The 19143-nt window shown below is 40.1% G+C and overlaps 1 protein-coding gene across 6 annotated transcripts in view; it reads left to right on the top strand.

The window, feature by feature from the left end:
- GUCY1A1 (guanylate cyclase 1 soluble subunit alpha 1) overlaps nt 1–15627 on the top strand; it is a 44908-nt gene extending 29281 nt beyond the window's left edge. For 5 of the 6 annotated variants that reach the window (XM_084625547.1, XM_084625546.1, XM_084625544.1 and 2 more), the window contains 7 exons: nt 1032–1093; nt 2719–2777; nt 4109–4818; nt 6531–7016; nt 7590–7733; nt 10077–10231; nt 14611–15627. In XM_084625547.1, coding sequence (XP_084481673.1) covers nt 1032–1093; nt 2719–2777; nt 4109–4818; nt 6531–7016; nt 7590–7733; nt 10077–10231; nt 14611–14812 — 1818 coding nt within the window. In that variant the 3' untranslated portion in view covers nt 14813–15627. The remainder of the gene's footprint in view (nt 1–1031; nt 1094–2718; nt 2778–4108; nt 4819–6530; nt 7017–7589; nt 7734–10076; nt 10232–14610) is intronic. The other variant, XM_084625549.1, reaches the window with a different exon arrangement.
- Nucleotides 15628–19143: the final 3516 nt, after the last annotated feature.

Below are 19143 nucleotides of genomic sequence, written 5' to 3' on the forward strand. Positions count from 1 at the left end.
GGGTTGGTCCTGCTTTGAGCAGGGGATTGGACTAGGTGATCTCCTGAGGTCTTTTCCAACCCTTATCTTCTATGATTCTATGATTATTTTTCTTATCCTTACAGCCACATTTCGTAGGGCAGTTTTGAGCTATGGTGTTTAGTCTTTTTCATTTTTAATTTATGGCAATAGAAAGTAGAGCTGATTATGTCAAAAGCTACATTTTAGAAACAGTGTTTTCGTTATCAGCATCTAGCAACATGGAAGTAAAGCCACATCACAGTATTTAGAATACACCACCATAGTGGCACATTGACACAGATAACTTGATTACAGTGTTACTGGAACTGAAGATACCAAAATAAACTAATCTCTAAAAATTGATATTTTATGCTTTTCTAATGACTTTCACTCTTTGAAAGGGAATATTAATTCTTAAAAAGCAAATAAAGCCTTTTTATAATAATATAATTCTTTTTATTACATTTTTTGGTTGGGATTCCTCTGAGACCTTTTCTACTCGGCTTATCCAGAACACTTCATCCAGTTCTCTGGGATTCAGAAAACTCAGTTCAACTCCAGAGTTTGTCACTGAGGTTCCTTTATTTGGCATACAGCAACACTATGCTGAGTTGATCCAACTCAAACCCGGGGGTGCGGTGGTGGGGTGAATGCAGGGTAAATCACAGCTCCAAAGTTATACAGAAACTCTCTCCCTTTACATACATTTACACATCTCACTCAAATTAATATACCTTACATCACACGTTTTTGAATTGGCTTGATTACTCTGCAGGAAAAATTCCCAGTGTAGCATGCTCTGTCCCTGAATTGTACATGCGCTACCTATTCCTTACCTACATTCCTGTGAATGATTCTCTGAGTGTTCTCCCTCTTCTCTTAGCTGACTCAGACATTCTATGCTTACTTCCCATTCTGTCTTCCAAGAAATGAAACCTCCTGCTAAGTGTTAATTGCTCATGTCAGGACAGGCCTCAGCTACAATTTTAAGCAACTGACATTTTAATTAACTTATCACTTTTCATTTCCAGTTTGAAAGGTTACATCTTGCACTTCAGAGAACATTAGCAAAGAACAAAATAAAAGAAAGCAGGTATGTTTAATGTGTTCGTGTAAATGACACTTGGTAAAGGAGAGTGGAAAGGAGTAGTTAGTGAAGGTGAATCAGGATTCCTGAGATCTATTTTCAGTTCCACCACTGATTTGATGTGTGGTCTTGTTCATGTCATTTAATTTCTCTGTGCAACAGTTTATTTAAAAATACTTACAGAGGTGTTGTCTGACTTAAATAACTAAAGGGATAATTCAACAACATTGGTGCAGGGACCACCCCTTGGGTAGGGTAGGCAGGAGTGTTTATAGGAGCCCAGCTAGCAGAGGCTGCAACAGATATATGCAGTGTAGATGTTTGTTTGGGTTATGGCTAGAGCAAGAGGGTACCAGAATCTGGGCTCTAGCGTGAACCTAAATGCCTATGCTGCAATTAAACATCCCCTAGCCCAAGTCAGCTGACACGAGTCATCTGCAGGTGTTTAACTGCAGTGTAGACATACCCTCAGTCAAAGTCAATGGGAGCTAACTGTGCTCAGCATCTCTAAAAGATAAGGCCCCTCACGGTGTCTCAAGTTGGCTATTCAAAAAGCAAGGCCTCTTGAATTAGTGGATATTTTTGAAAATGTTGGCTTAAGTGTTTATTGTTTATATCTGCAGGAGAAAACAATACTGAATTAGGGGAAAATGTTGCTACTAACTACAACAATATACAATTCCTATGTAGCATATAAATAATATTTTACATTTTAAAAGTACTTTACAAACACTGACTAATCCAAAATTAACCAATTGGATAGTATATGTTAATTGCTGCTTCCTGAATGGTTCATCAATGGGGATTATTTTTTTCTTGATCTTTAATTTTATATTCCTTTTAGAATGTTAGTCTGAAAGAGAAAAAAAATAAGCTATTGAAAATCCGGATGATAATGAAGAATGTAGACATTTCCAGTACTATGGTGATATATATATTTCCAGGTATTTCAGATTCAGAATGTAGGGAACAGTATATGTACAATGTGTTCAAAATGTATTGGTTAAATTAAGGTAAGGATAATCCTTAGTTTAGCTCAAAGTTTGTCAGTGAATGCTGATTACCTCAAAAGAATTCAGTAGGTCTAATTCTTGTCTTGTGCAAATCTGGAGCAACTCCACTGAACTAACTAATTTTGAAATCAATGGAGTTACCCCTGATATTTATCAGTAAAATAGAAATATTTTCTGACATGCATTTTTAATGTAAATTAATTCAGAGAAATGCATAATTTCAATAAATGCCTGATTATATTATAGAGTACAGAATACAAGTACAGGTAAGTAGAAAATGTCACCATAGGTACAAATGCTGAAGTCAATGAGAATTTCAGTCAATTAAGGTCCATAGCATTTGACCTATATTTCTTACCATTTAATTCAAGATCAGACCACTTAAAACATGAATGTATCACAAGTTTACAGGGCAATGCAATATTGTACCAAGGCCCATTTGTGATGAAATGAAAATTTGCATATTGATCAACAGAGCCAATCTTTACACAGCATGCATGGGGAAAATATTTTATGTTACTTTCCTAGTATTTTTTTCATTGCACTGTGATCTTCATTAAGTTTTATTGTTGATTTTGCAGATTTTTTTTTAAATTTACATTTTTATGGTCTTTTCAGGAAATACGAGGAGAGAGAAGATTTTGAAAAAATAATCACTGATCATGCAAATGCAGCAGGTAATATGACACCATTAAATAATATTAAGTAATCGCTAATCTTGGTTGTACACACCTGGGATTGAACTGGGGACTAAATGCTAAAAGAACTAAAAGCATGAATTGCACAACTTGAGATAAAGAGCCAAAGTGCTTTATGTAGGGCTGTAACAGACTCATATAGAGTGGGACATGTTACACATACTCACCAGTGGATTACAGATATTGCTGGTCAAACATTTTCAATTGAAATTGAAATCCAGATTTGTTTGAACCTGTACTACCCTCTAAATAACTAGCAGCCTACTGCAGTCTGGGGAGAACAGATCAAGTTTGATCTAAAACATGAAATTCATAAGAATGGCTATACTGGGTCAGACTAATGGTCCATCTAGCCCAGTATCCTGTCTTTCGACAGAGGCCAGTGCCAGATGCTTCAGAGGGAGTGAACAGAACAGGGTAATTTAATCAAGTGATCTATATCCCCTGTCACCAGTCCCAGCTTCTAGCCGTCACAGGTATATAGGGACACTCAGAGAGCATTGGGTTGCTTCTCTGGTAATCTTGACTAATAGCCATTGGTGGACCAATCCACCATGAACTTATCTAATTCTTTTTTTTACCCAGTTATACTTTTGGCCTTCACAACATTCTTTGGCAATGAGTTCCACAGGTTGGCTATGGGTTGTGTGAAGAAGTACTTCTGTATATTTGCCAGCCTATTAATTTCATCGGGGACCCCTGGTTCTTGTGTTATGTTAAGGGGTAAATAACATTCCCATATTCACTTTCTCCACACCATTCATGATTTTATAGACCTCTATCATATCCCCTTTAGTCATCTCTTTTCTAACCAGAACAGTCCCTGTCTTGTTTTTAGCTGTGCTGTATATAGGACTAGCTTATTGACCTAGAGGTAAGTGCTGTGCCAAAATATGTTTTAATTCCTGAAGCCAAGAGTGGCTCTTTCTGCATCTCTGGAGGGAAGGTGGAGTCTTGTGTCCTTCAATAGCAAGACCTACTAACTGGTTAGGAATGACACTGGCAAAGTTTTGAGGAGCCCAGTTCAGCACTACTGGGCAGAAGATGTTTAGCTGAGACAAAACTTGTATTTGGTAAGGGAGATTATATAAGGAGAAAACAAGAGGTTAAGGTGCAAGCTCTACCCAGACTCTGTGTTTCCCAGTCACTGGATATTATGACTTAACTAAGTTAATTCTAACCCAGAGTCTCTTTTGACGGCTGTGCTGGGATGGGGAAGTGTAGTGCTAGAAGGGTATGAGTTCGTGCTGGGTGGGGAAAAAGGATTGAAACTCAAAGTGATTGACTGAAATGTGGGTCTACATTTGTAGGTGTTCCAGTTGAAACTGTAAAGGAATCTCTTGGTGAAGAGCTATTCAAAATATGTTATGAAGAGGATGAACACATCTTAGGAGCTGTTGGAGGAACCCTTAAGGACTTCTTGAACAGTTTCAATACCTTTCTGAAGCAGAGTGGCCATTGCCAAGAAGCAGACGAAAAGAGCAAACTTGAGGAAGCCTCCATATTATGCCTGGAAAAAGATCAAGACTTCTTAAATGTGTACTGTTTCTTTCCTAAGAAAATAACTAGTCTCATTCTGCCTGGCATTATTAAGGCAGCAGCTCATATTTTGTATGAAACCGAAGTGGAAGTTATGCTTATGCCCCCCTGCTTTCGTAATGACTGCACGGAGTTTATTAACCAGCCATATTTGTTGTACTCTGTACTAGTCAAAAGCACAAGACCTTCCTTATCTCCATGTAAACCACAGTCCTCTCTTGTGATTTCCGCCTCTCTCTTCTGTAAGACTTTCCCATTTCATTTCATGTTTGACAAGGATATGGCTGTTCTGCAAGTTGGCAATGGGATAAGGAGACTTTTGAACAGGAGAGAATTTCTAGCAAATCCTAACTTTGAGGAGTACTTTGAAATTCTTACCCCTAGAATAAACTGCACATTTAGTGGGATCATGACAATGCTCAATATGCAGTTTACTGTACGAGTGAAGAGATGGGACAATGCTGTTAAGAAGTCATCAAGGGTAAGAACTGATGCATAAGTATTATTTCTGTGAAGCATTTATTTGCTTTTCTTTTCTTTATTGGAGGCAGAGTTATAAATCAATAGCCACTATAAAGAAGGCACAGTCTGTAATCCTAGATTTTCTGCCTCCCATAGCTAATACAACAAATAATGATTATAATAATATTTTCTAAACTTGAGTATCTCCAGGAAACAGGAGACTATACTGTCATCTCTAGTCAGATGCAGAATGTTGTGTAACAAAATGTAGGCCAAATCCTGAAGCTTTTACTCAATCAAAACTCTTTTACTTCCCTAGGAATTTAATCTGAATAAGGACCGCAAGATTTGGCCCTATATTTGTTTATGTTAAGAAAATGTAACAGGTGGTTATTGAGATGAAAAGTAAAGCCAAGGAAGCACTGTCCCTTTGGAGACAGTTACATTCGCTAAGGGACAGAGCAGCTGCAGAACAGAGGCAGAGAAAGTGGCATTGAAAGCTTTACCACACTGCCCTGTTAGTCTGCCTTATCCCTGATCTGGAGAGGGTGAGAGGATAGTTCACTCTCCAGATTCATTCAGCCTTTGATACCTTTGCTGACAGTGTCCTCATGTATACCAATTAGTGATATATTTATTTATTTAGTGCTGTGGACACTGCGTCACTGGCAAACAGGCTGAGACACAGTAGCTCAGACAGCGGCTTTTGATCATCATTGGCCTGTGCTCAGTTCGAACTTATGACTTATATGAGATGGGCTCCAAACCCCCATTAATGAGTAACTGAGCCATTCAGCCCCACCATCTGAAGAACTCTATGTATTAAAGGTTTTAATCAACTTTTACCTTAAAGTGGGGGGAAATGACAATGCTGCTTTAGTGAGTTTATCTAATGTTTGTTTCTTTTACTGGTAGCTCAAATACAGTAATAGACTGTATCTTAAAGACTCCAAGAGATGACAGATTCCAGAAATATGTGTATTTGTTTGTGCCTGCAAAAGATACATTTGCCTTTGCAGGTACATACACATGCAAATGTCCATTTGCAAACAACATAGGGTATCTGCTCTTTGAAAATTTGCCCATAAAAGCAATGATAATGAAAGCTATGCATTACCTTCATATACTATATGATTAGGTGTGAAAGAGAACAATAGAAAATAGTTAATGCAAAACGTTTTGCTTTCTTTTGTAGAGAATTAAAACATGATGCTCATGTTACTTATGCCTATTTATTTTTAAATTGTGCTAGTTTGTAAAGTTCTTCTGCTGAAATAGAAGCGGATTCCCTCCCCCCCTTCCTTCAGACACACAGACAAACATAAACAAGTTGGTGCATGAAACAGATAATGTAGTTGTTAACTCAGATCTATAGATTTCTGATCAACAAATGCACACCAAAAATGCACAAAATTATGCTCTTGGCTATTGGTTTCTCCCCAGTATACACTGACACTTACTGATGCCATATCAGACATAGGCATTTTATCAGTAAGTACTGCTTTACCCTGGCACCTAGGAGTCCAACAGTAGTTCTGATAATTGCCTGGGTCCACTGGATGGCTTTAAGGGAACTTCAGCACCATATGTTTCCCTTTAATCATTTTTAAAAAATACAAGGCCATAGGACCAAACCGTTCTTTGTGTGATACAGCCTGTCTGCCCTAATTCTTCCCCTTCCTGAATTATTGCCATAGCTGTGGACGACTCTTCTTTCTTTTACTGTCTCAGGTAATGGATCTTAAAGGCCAAATGATCTATATTTTTGAATCCGGTGCCATCTTGTTCTTGGGATCTCCCTGTGTGGACAGATTAGAAGATTTTACAGGACGTGGATTATACCTTTCTGATATTCCAATTCATAATGCACTGAGGGATGTTGTTTTGATAGGAGAACAAGCCAGAGCTCAAGATGGACTAAAGAAGAGATTAGGAAAGCTTAAAGCTACTCTTGAGAAGGCCCACCAAGCTCTGGAAGAGGAGAAGAAGAAGACAGTAGATCTTTTGTGCTCAATTTTTCCTGGTGAGGTTGCTCAGCAGCTGTGGCAGGGACAAGTTGTGCAAGCCAAGAAATTTAATAATGTCACAATGCTTTTCTCTGACATTGTAGGATTCACTGCCATCTGTGCCCAGTGCTCACCTATGCAGGTTATCACCATGCTTAATGAGCTCTATACTCGCTTTGATTACCAGTGCGGAGAGCTAGATGTCTACAAGGTAGAGAATTTATTGCATTTCTATGGCAATCTTGGGGGTCAGAGTAGGAGGGGGGGGAAGGAAGGAAAGGGAGACTAAGCTGGTATAGAGAATAATAGGATTTGAAAAATTATTTTGACACAGACCTTAACTATAATAGTTTGACAGGTCACAAAATGAAACAGAGATTGTCTACAAAGTCAGCTGATTGTGCAAACATGTGGGAAATTTGCTGAAAGTTAGGGGCCTTAGGTTAAAGTTCTGCTCTCAGGTACACTCTCAGGTGAATCGGGGGTAAGCATTTGATCAAAGTAGGTGCCAGAGTCCCACAGCAGGGGGTAAGTATTTTAGCATAATAAAGCAATTGCCAGCACCAGTGCAAGGCAGTCTTTGCAACTGCTCTTTGCAGGACTTGATCCAATTATCTTTTAGGACTCAGTTTCTTTCCTCAGATAAAACTCCAATTGAATCCAGTGGCAGTTTTGTCTTAGTAAGAACTGCAGGGTGTGGCCTATTGAGAGCATTTAAAACTATGCCATATGTCTTCTTCATCTCAGACTGCATAGACAGTAAGAGACAAATGTATATGTTTAGGTGGAGACCATTGGAGATGCTTATTGCGTGGCTGGAGGTTTACACAAAGAAAGCGAGACACACGCTGTTCAAATAGCATTGATGGCACTGAAGATGATGGAGCTGTCAGATGAGGTGATGTCTCCCCATGGAGAGCCTATCAAGGTCAGGCAAATATATTAGAAACATATTCATGTATAGATTTTTTTTGCTGGGGTGGAAATGTTTATTATTTTGTCATCAATGAAATGTCACCTACATAACATTTAATAACTTGGAACAAACAGGGAGAGTGTGGGAATGATCTGACAAGAGGACCAGAGTTTTAATTCTCTTAGGGATTAGGGTTCTATAAGGAAGGAAAGATTAAACCAAAAATGTAAAAATCCATTAGGAGGGCTGAAATTCTCTGAAATCATTTGCAGAACATTAGTGTACTGTTGTTCAGTGTTTCAGCAGCAATAAAGTTGCCATGGATGTGCAATATTCTGCTATGGTACTTTATTTAGGAGACTAAACCTGTCTCTCTCAAATGAAATCAGTGAGAAAATTACATTTGGAAGGGACTATTTTGAGGCAGTGGGTGAATATGAATCACCAAAAGGACAACAATAATCCTTATTGCAAGAGTGTCTAAAACATGACAGTTTTTTCCATCCCAGTTTTGTGTTAAACCATTAACATTAACTTGGGCAAAACTTCAGTCAGCTATGGTGGGGTTACAACAAAGTAAGGCTCCAATTTAACAAAGCATGTGCTTAATTTTAGGCATGGGTTTACATCTCATTAAAAAAAATGGGACTAGTATGAACAAATTTACTCCTGTGCATGTTTGCATTAAAAGAATGGTCAACTAAACATTTTATCAGTTTCACCAGGAAGTACTAAATATGGCACTAATCCAAAATACATATGTCAAGAGAAGTCTTTCTATTGAATTCAGTGAGATTTGGATTGGATCCTGTTTTTATTAAGTCTATAGGCCTCTGGGACCCCAGACATTATTATTATTATTATTTAGTACATTTCCTTGCATCTTTATTCATTTGTTTTTAAATCCAGTTCCTCTTTTATGGGTTAAAATAATTCTTGTGGCTCAGATAGAAGTCCAAGAAAAGTTATTTTGAGATGGCTATGTACTCCACATTTTATCAGCAAGAACGCCACCCTACTGTTATAAACATGTCCCATTATTTATTATAAGTCACAACAGATTAAAAAAATAAAATGTAATTAGAAAGATGCTGGAAACATTTTAACAATATTTAATGAAGAACTTCACAATTTCCATCACAAATGCTGACGTCATAGTTTTGAAAGACAGATACTATTAAACTTATAAAATTCATTTAAGAGTTGCAGAAAATAATGTGTATTGCATAAGAAGTTACAAGCATCAAATGGAAGCTTTTTATAAATGAAAGTGAAGCTTCCTCCATTTCTGATCTCTTAATAGAATTATTGGCTGTTTTGTGCACTGTGTCTCAGCTTTATTATTCCATTTTTTAAATACATTTTCTAAAAAAGATGCCTGAGTGCACATTTCTTATTTTAAGCTAGCCTGCTATATTAGTGTCCATTAGTGTCAGACATCCGTGGGCTCTGTTGTGTGGTGGATGTTGTTTTTGTTGCAGAGAGCTCTGCTTTTCTATTTAAAACTGTACAGAACGTCAGTTCAGCTCTTGTTAAAGGTGTAGAATTGAGAGTTGTAGAGATGCAAAAGAATGGTCTAGCACAGGTAGTAGCAGTGCAAGCTCCTCCACAGTGTTCCACCACTCTGCCAAACCACTGTTCTGGAGAGACCCGCTCTAAGTGCGAGAGAATCGTTCATCTAAGAGGTCCTTTAAAGGGAGAACAAATAAAACAGAAGGAACACAAAAAACAATATCAAATAAGCAAAATATGCAAACCCTAATACTAATTACAGAAGAAGAGACTCCTGCACACTCCAACCGACCTATGCATTCGATAGCCGGCTTGTTTGATCAATTACTCAATTCCCATGTCTTAGAACCAGGCTTTACTCTAGGTATGCCCACTTCTACCACTGGAACTGTGGTGTACATGTGTCATCATTTTCCTTCTTTAGAGCTCAAACTCTGACCTTAAGACAAAACCCAATGCTTCTTACATTTATTTAATCATGTCACCAGCCCATCTTTCCACTGTATAATTCCCCTTCCCTCTAAATACCCAGGAAGGTAAACTGAGAGTTATTGTGTCTCCTGATGTCATTTCTAGATCAATTTAGGGCTGTAGAGACCAACTTGATCACAGTTATATAAGCAAATGAATGTCTGTTTAATATTTATGGCAGTAAAATTAAGCAGTTTAGTCTCTCCCTGAGCAGGTTTACTTCCGTCTAATGAAAACGGAATACGTGCATCTAAAGGAGATGACCCCCACCTCATGATCATTCTAATTAAGGATGAACCAATAAAATGAACTGATTTCAATAGATTAAACTATTTTAGCTAACAAATATTGTTTTATGTATTTTATTTAAAGATGCGTATTGGCCTCCATTCTGGATCCGTCTTTGCTGGAGTTGTTGGGGTTAAAATGCCACGTTATTGTCTCTTTGGAAACAATGTAACTCTTGCCAACAAGTTTGAGTCTTGCAGTATACCTAGGAAAATAAATGTCAGTCCAACAACTTACAGGTACAGTAATTTACAGCATATAGTTACCAAAAAAATAATCTAAAACTAGTGACTGTTTCTTTAGTACTTTCACAATTGTTTCCCTCATTTTCTTTTCAAAATATTGTTTGCTTTCCTATTTTATCCATTGACCTTACTGCTCATGATTGTACCTTGATTATTTTTACTCAAGAGCTGGACAGCCACAAGCAAAGTGTGGAGTGAGGCTGAGTAGCTAATATGTATTTTCTCCCCGCCCTATTTAGAACAATAAAAAGTCTTGATAACTTAAATACATTTTGCTACTAACCTTGAAGCTTTGTATCTTTTACTTTTTCTTCATCTCCTGGTATCTGGTCTTCATTGAGCTAAGTGATTTTCAATGGGAGCTAACTCACTTAGGCACCTTCGAAAATAACAGCCTAACTGAACAGTTGGTAGGCTCTTAAGAAAACATCTCTAGACATTGACAAGCATGGCTACTATCACCAGATCTTGAATATTCCTTGTTTAAGAAAGATAACTGAGTAGATTGTAGCAAAGCAACTCTAGTGACATCTGATTTATAAAAATTTCGTTGATGCCATTGACCCCAAGGCATTGTTGACAGTTCTGTGGACACTACTGGAGAGACACAGAGTTGCAGTTAAGTTGCTCTGCTGTTTTCTCACAGGGAGGACCCAGAATACAGGGTTAGGAGATTATTCAATCAGTCAGATAGAGAGCTCTCCCTTGTGAGATACAGAAGGATCCTGTTCTGTCACGCCTCCTGTTGAATGTATATTTGAGGCCACTAGGGGAAATAATGCGGTTTGTTTGAATTTGCTGATGATACACAGCTCTAAGTCTTTATTTCACATCCCCAGATCGATATAATCTGTTGGCTTTTCCAGCATCTGGCCAAGATCACGGCTTGAATAATAATGGGCTGGTTGAAAAATGAATTCAGATAAAGTCTGAGGTGATGACGTTGGGTGGGGGAAGAAACCAGTGACAACAGGGAAGTGATATTTGTTCCTTCTATTAAGGAGGTACCCTGCCTTTTGTTCCTGTAGCTCACAGTGGAGGTCTATTAGATCCCTAGCTTCTTCAGAGTGTCAAGATAACCTTGGTGGCCAAGAATGCTTTTTTTTCTATATGCACATGGCAAAGAAGTTGTGAGGATGTAGTCACATATCAGATGTAGTCCTCAACACCATTATTCATGTCTGTGTCACTTCTAGATTGGATTAGTGCAATATACTTTACTTACGGTTACACCTGAAGAACACCTGGAAACTTCAACTAGTGCAGATTATGTCTTCTTGCTTTCTTAGTAGTGTTTTGCACATAGACCATATTTTACTTGTGTTTCACAGACTGTGCTGGCTTCCACTTCATTTCTGGGTTCAATTCAAGGTGCCAGTTTTGATCTATAGAGTCCGTATGAGTTGGACCCTAAGTATCCAAGTCCATCTCTCTTGTCCTGTTTTACCTGGCAGTTGAGATCAGCTGGAAAGTTTGAGCTGATAGTTCCTTGATGTATACTTCATTGGGAAGTATGCAGTGTTGTTGTATCTGTGTTGGTCCCAGGATACTAGAGAGCCAAAGTGGGTGAGGTAATATCTTTTATTGGACCAACTTCAGAAGTGAAATCCTTGCTGATCTTAAACACAAAAAAGAAGCTTACAAGAAGTGGAAGATTGGACAAATGACCAGGGATGAGTATAAAAATATTGCTCGGGCATGCAGGAGTGAAATCAGGAAGGCCAAATCACACCTGGAGTTGCAGCTAACAAGAGATGTTAAGAGTAACAAGAAGGGTTTCTTCAGGTATGTTAGCAACAAGAAGAAAGTCAAGGAAAGTGTGGGCCCCTTACTGAATGAGGGAGGCAACCTAGTGACAGAGGATGTGGAAAAAGCTAATGTACTCAATGCTTTTTTTGCCTCTGTCTTCACAAACAAGGCCAGCTCCCAGACTGCTGCACTAGGCAGCACAGCATGGGGAGGAGGTGACCAGCCCTCTGTGGAGAAAGAAGTGGTTCAGGATTATTTAGAAAAGCTGGACGTGCACAAGTCCATGGGGCCAGATGCGTTGCATCCGAGAGTGCTAAAGGAGTTGGCGAATGTGATTGCAGAGCCATTGGCCATTATCTTTGAAAACTCATGGCGATCGGGTGAGGTCCCGGACGACTGGAAAAAGGCTAATGTAGTGCCCATCTTTAAAAAAGGGAAGAAGGAGATCCTGGGAAATACAGGCCAGTCAGCCTCACCTCAGTCCCTGGAAAAATCATGGAGCAGGTCCTCAAGGAATCAATTCTGAAGCACTTAGAGGAGAGGAAAGTGATCAGGAACAGTCAGCATGGATTCACCAAGGGCAAGTCATGCTTGACTAATCTAATTGCCTTCTATGACGAGATAACTGGCTCTGTGGATAAAGGGAAAGCAGTGGACATGTTGTTCCTTGACTTTAGCAAAGCTTTTGACACGGTCTCCCACAGTATTCTTGCCAGCAAGTTAAAGAAGTATGGGCTGGATGAATGCACTATAAGGTGGATAGAAAGCTGGCTAGATTGTCGGGCTCAACGGGTAGTGATCAATGGCTCCATGTCTAGTTGGCAGCCGGTATCAAGTGGAGTGCCCCAAGGGTCGGTCCTGAGGCTGGTTTTGTTCAATATCTTCATAAATGATCTGGAGGATGGTGTGGATTGCACCCTCAGCAAGTTTGCAGATGACACTAAACGGGGAGGAGAGGTAGATATGCTGGAGGATAGGGATAGGATACAGAGGGACCTAGACAAATTGGAGGATTGGGCCAAAAGAATCCTGATGAGGTTCAACAAGGAGAAGTGCAGAGTCCTGCACTTAGGACAGAAGAATCCAATGCACTGCTACAGACTAGGGACCGAATGGCTCGGCAGCAGTTCTGCAGAAAAGGACCTAGGGGTTACAGTGGACAAGAAGCTGGATATGAGTCAACAGTGTGCCTTTGTTGCCAAGAAGTCCAATGGCATTTTGGAATGTATAAGTAGGGGCATTGCCAGCAGATGGAGGGACGTGATTGTTCCCCTCTGTTGGACACTGGTGAGGCCTCATCTGGAGTACTGTGTCCAGTTTTGGGCCCCACACTTCAAGAAGGATGTGGAAAAATTGGAAAGAGTCCAGCGAAGGGCAACAAAAATGATTAGGGGACTGGAACACATGACTTATGAGGAGAAGCTGAGGGAACTGGGGATGTTTAGTTTGCGGAAGAGAAGAATGAGGGGGGATTTGATAGCTGCTTTCAACTACCTGAAAGGGAGTTCCAAAGAGGATGGCTCTAGACTGTTCTCAGTGGTAGCAGATGACAGAACAAGGAGTAATGGTCTCAAGTTGCAGTGGGGGAGATTTAGGCTGGATATTAAGAAAAACTTTTTCACTGAGGGGGTGGTGAAACACTGGAATGCGTTACCTAGGGAGGTGGTGGAATCTCCTTCCTTAGAAGTTTTTAAGGTCATGCTTGACAAAGCCCTGGCTGGGATGATTTAGTTGGTGTTGGTCCTGCTTTGAGCAGGGGGTTGGACTAGATGACCTCCTGAGGTCCCTTCCAACCCTGATGTTCTATGATTCTATGATTCACCCACCTAGTCTCTCCAACTTCATTGGGAAGGACATTCTCAATGCAGGACACTTAATTATGGAATTTGCTATCTTCCTTGGTGCAAAGGAGCCCAAATCTGTTGACCTTCAGTAAGACCTTCAGTCAGGCTTGTTGTGATGGCAGGGATTTGGCTTAGATGGAGAATTCCTTTCCCTATCATTTCAGCACTATCGTAAGTTGTTGATTACATGTATTCTTGCAGCCTTTTAATAGTTTACACACAAAGGTGTATTAAAACTTCACATATGTTGTGTCAATAATTATCTCTAAAATGTAGAAGTAAACTTTTTGTTTGTAATTCAGATGCCAGAGGAGATGACTGGCTTTAGTGGAAGTTTGTGTAAAATAGCATAAAGGTTATATTTAATATTAGGTCTAAATATTTTACTTGAGAAATCCTTCAGCATCTCATTGGTTGAAAGATGACTTCTGGTGCCAGGTTTATATAATAATTTGATTTATTATTTAATGCTAAATAGTCTCTTGAAATGTTAACAACAAATCTATCATGTACATTCAGAACAAGGAGAAATACAAACATGCCTTGTATGGACAAAAAAGGAGAGACTATGTTCCTGTTTGAGTATCTCATGTACCCGCATGTCAATCAATGAGCAAAGGTTATGCTAAATAAGCAAGACAATATTTTAAAATAACATATAGATACTGGAACAAATTCTGCTCCAATTTACAAGATATGTAAAAAGAAGAATGTTGTCACTAGCAGTAGCAGTTAGTGTTTGATTTCATATTTAATCAAGTCATTTTAATTGTCTCATAGGCTGCTAAAAGAATATCCAGATTTTGTGTTCACACCTCGCTCAAGAGAAGAACTTCCTCCAAACTTTCCCAGTGATATTCCTGGTATTTGTTACTTTCTGGACGCTTATCTTCAAGGAACAAATTCAAAGCCTTGGTTTCAAAAGAGAGCATTTGAAGATGGTAATGCAAATTTCTTGGGCAAGGCAACGGGGGTAGACTAAATTGTACATTCACACATTTACAAAAGAATTTTATAAATATTTTAATTTTGTATAAATTGAGAGTTTAAAAAAGTATGAAACATGAAAGCACTTTAGATTGTTAATACCTGAAAGCCAGTATTAAAATTTCAGGAAGTATGTCAGATACTACTTTTTATTTTTACTTTCCAGAAGATATATAGTCACTAAAATAATATTTCAACTTCATTATTTAAAACACTGTTTAAGAGTACTTTTTCCCCCCGTGGTAATCTGTGCTACATAACGACCATTTCAACTCTACCTGTCCTGAAAATTCCAAACATGTTGTACGTACGGTGTATCAAAAAATGTTGTGTACAAATGATGCAGTCAGATGCAGTTTGGTTCGCTGGTGCATACCAATGACTATTAAAATGCAGTTTTCTTAGTTGCTCCATATGAAAAAGGAAACACCCATTACTGAAATAACTCCTTCCATTGCATCTTTGCATCTTCCATTGCATCTTTACAGTCCTATGTGGTGCTGCCCATCTCCTAGAGGGAGCTGAAGTCAACAGTAATTGAAGGCACTCAGCACCTTGATGGATCAGGTTGCTACTTGTAACTAATGCCAGTATATACAGTGGAATATGGATGCTTACTGTTCCCTGAACTTTGATTTCTTTGTGCATAAAATAAATATTTATAGACTATTCAAATATTGTATAATCATACACTAAAGCCTCTGTAATCAAATAAGATTTTAGTTTTTGGAGTTTTTAAACCCTATTTTAAAAATTATTTCCCTCTGATACTATGTATCATAGCAATAAATGTTTTCTTTTTGTTGTCAATTAATTTTTAATTCTTTTGAGGGAAGTAATAGTACATAATGTAGAGTGTTTACATAGAAAGGAAATTCCAAGCGGACTGTATCGTGTGTAGGATACAAACATATTGCTTTGAACATATGATCTTATACTTCAGCTAGAAATAATGTAGAGGTGAAATGGACTCTGAAATATGTACAGTTCACTCACTTTAAAATTTGTCACTGAGACCTAAAGGTGAAGACAAATGCTTTGAAATATACGAGTACACATCTGCAGCCTTCATATTACTAATACATATGTTTTAAAAGTAAACAGAGGTTTCTTTAGCTATTGAGACTTGACTTCAGGATTCTATTTCTACTGCAAGTTAATAACTTTGCACAGTCACTCTCCTGAGACACACAACTTGGCCCCTATAGTAGATTGGGACTGGCATACCTTGCACTGACTTAGGGTATTTGTGATAACATCAGTTCCTTGCAAGAGAGACACTGATATCTGAACTCGTAAACGTTCTTGTGTATTTACTTACTGATTTAAAAAGCATTTCAGTTGTCCTCTAGGGCTGATCCAACAGAAAATATCAGTGGGCTTCGAGTCTGCCCAGGTACTAGAAATCCTGCCCCAGAAAACAACACGGTTAATCACTGCTGAGCTATCCAGGATGTTGGCAGATCTCATAAAGTGACTTCTTTACTTTCCAACTCCCCTTCTGATTTTTGGAAAAGAGTTGTGTGTGGGTATTTCTGGGATCATGTGTGTATGCTAAGTGACACCATTAAGATTCTGCAGCTGTATAGTCCTGCTGGTTTTAAAAGTGACACCAAGGACGTGTCCACATGTCGGGGGGAGGAGAAGGTTAATCCACAGTTTTTCGAGTTAATCTGCTTTGAAAACACTTGCATACACATGACGCAATTCATTTTTAGCGCACTGACTCTACATTTATTGCAAACTCTGGAGTGCTCATTCAAAGTGAACTAATTTTGCTGCGAAGCAAGCTAGTCCAGCCTATTGTTCATGTGCACACAATGCTGTGGCAAAATACTTTCACAGTCTGTAATGGCTATCCCACACTCCTTTGGGGGTGACCATTACTGACCTGTCTGTTTACCTTTGTGCCCTCCCCTGCTCTGGGGTCAAGTTGACCAGATGTCCCCTCCCTCATTTATGAACTGGCACACAGTCAGATTTTGTCCATTCTCCCCTGGATTCCAGTTTACTACCGAAGACCTACAACATGCCTTGAGCAGCTTCACCAATATCCTGTCTCATCGCCATCTGGGGAGGTGTCAGTGCAGGGAGCTCTTGTGGCAGCCACTGGAATAAAGACCGTTCTGTAGCCATTGCTAGGCAGATGTCCATGAGGGACCATGACCAGAATGCGGAACAGTGCTGGATAAAGAGCAGACCGCTCTGGAGCACCTCCACTGAAATGACGGAGAACTGAGAAACTCCAGTGGGGGACATGTAACTTGTCCATTTTTGAGGAGCTGGACAGGATTTTATATAACTACAAGCCCACCCAACCTAGGCAGCTTGTGGAGTCTGCTGGCTGCCTTTCTCCCCTCCCCCTACCACCACTAGGATGACCAGCAAGACTCATTGAGGGATGAATCTGAGGAGGCCAGTGAAAAGATCTCCCCAGAAAGCCAGGATCTGTGCAGGACTCAGGACCCTGACAATGGCCAGGTAGAATCGAGCTCAGTTCCTGCTCTGTAGCAACCAACCCTGATTACCAGGTAGTAACCCAGATTGGGGCTGAGGGGGCTGATCCCATAGAGGGAGCTTCAGCATATAAATTTTGTATTATTGTTTTAAAATAAATTTACTATTTACATTTCTATTTATTATTATGCTATCCTGCCATTCTATCTTCTGTTCTGGGTGCGCCCTGGCCACAGCCATTGTAGGCAGATGTGAGCTAGAACCTTTTCCGAATCCAAGGTCCCACTTCCCTCCCTCTGCCCACACCGTCCATTCACTGCCTGCCACCCCTACCTCATACATCTTTCCAAAATGGCAGCTGCTCTGGGGGAAGTCAGCCTGTGTTTCATGTTAATGCCCTGGCTGCTGACTGTTTTCAGAAGGTACATATACTATGTCCCCTATTTTCCTTTCTCTTTCCCTCAGCTGTCCTGCCTGGAGAATGCTGCCCCCACTCCCAAACCCTGTTAGCCACTTCCAGAAGCAGGGCAGGCAGCATGATGCAGCCACCATGCCCGTCTGCACCAGATTCGAGTAAGGAAAACATTATTTCATGTGAAACGTAAAAGTTTATTCAGACAGTGATTACAGGAAGAGAAATTTGGTTCATGGTCTCACTTTTCATGAGGTGGACATGGGCATTTCATGCCCATAAAGCCACAAAGAATGGCTACCCAGTAAATGCCCTGTAACACTCATTTTTGCTGATGGGTAACAGTTCCTGAAGCATTCAGTCATTGCAGAAACCTATCTATTTTTCTTTATACTTTCAACTTGTCTGCAGGGGAGATAAAGCAAAAATCTCAAGCTGAGAAGTTGCTCAGGTTTTGTTCAGAGATTGAGAAATATCTACACAACCATTCCCACCGGCATAGCTTGGGACTCCCTTCCACTCTGGTAATACTTCTGGGGGGAGCATCTTGGTGAATAACTTCACTGTGTATCTCCCTGATCTTTTGCCTTTTGAATAGGGCCATTCTCTGCCTCTTAGTCACCTAGTATTAAAAAAAAATGCTATCACAGCCTCCCTAGAACATGAACAATAATCATCTGGCATTTTTATTACCCCCACAGCACTGGCCAGACCCTCAAAAGACAGGGCCCCATGAAGGGGGCCTGCTCCCCACAGATGCTGCCTCGTGGCTAAGCAAGGGTGTGACAGGACATCTTCTGTCTTTGTGCCTCCTGTTGACAGCTGCTCTGGCCATGCTGCAGTCTCTCCCTTTCTGTGACTCGGCACTCTGCCTGGGCCATAAGTTGTGTCCAACCCTTCTGGGGTATGTGAAAAGTCCAACAAATGCTAGTTCTGCTGCCCAGCAAGGGGCTTCAGGCTTCACCCAGCGAAAGTCCCAGAGTCGGGACTCTTGAGACATGGGCTCTTCCTAGTCCCAAGTTTCTAGTATTAGAGATAGTCTTTTTGCCTCCAGCCCCATGATGGGTTTGGTAGGTGAACCCAGATGCACCCTCTCCCCCAGCTTCCAATACAGGGCCCAAAGGTAGGCAATTGAGTCCCTCAGCAGGTCAGGTAGGCCATCCATAGTCCATAGGCCATCCATAGTCAGTGGGTCTGGCAGCTGAGCCTCCCACAGTGCAAGTCTGCTAACCTCTGCTGGCTGCCTGCAAGTGAGCTACTTTGCTCCCTTTTAAAGCTCATCTTCCAGCCTGTGCATGCATTGCAGGTGTGGCAGGGCAGAGTTGTCTGGGCTCAGAGTGGCTCTTAACCCTTCCTCTCCAGTGTGGAGTTTGTACACCCCATCCCAGGCCCTTATCAATGGCTGTACAGCCAGCAAACCTGAGGGGGAGAAAATGGAAAACTTTGATGAAACGTTT

The sequence above is a fragment of the Lepidochelys olivacea genome, assembly GCF_965140295.1.
Source record: "Lepidochelys olivacea isolate rLepOli2 genome assembly, chromosome: 4".
Taxonomy (NCBI): domain Eukaryota; kingdom Metazoa; phylum Chordata; order Testudines; family Cheloniidae; genus Lepidochelys; species Lepidochelys olivacea.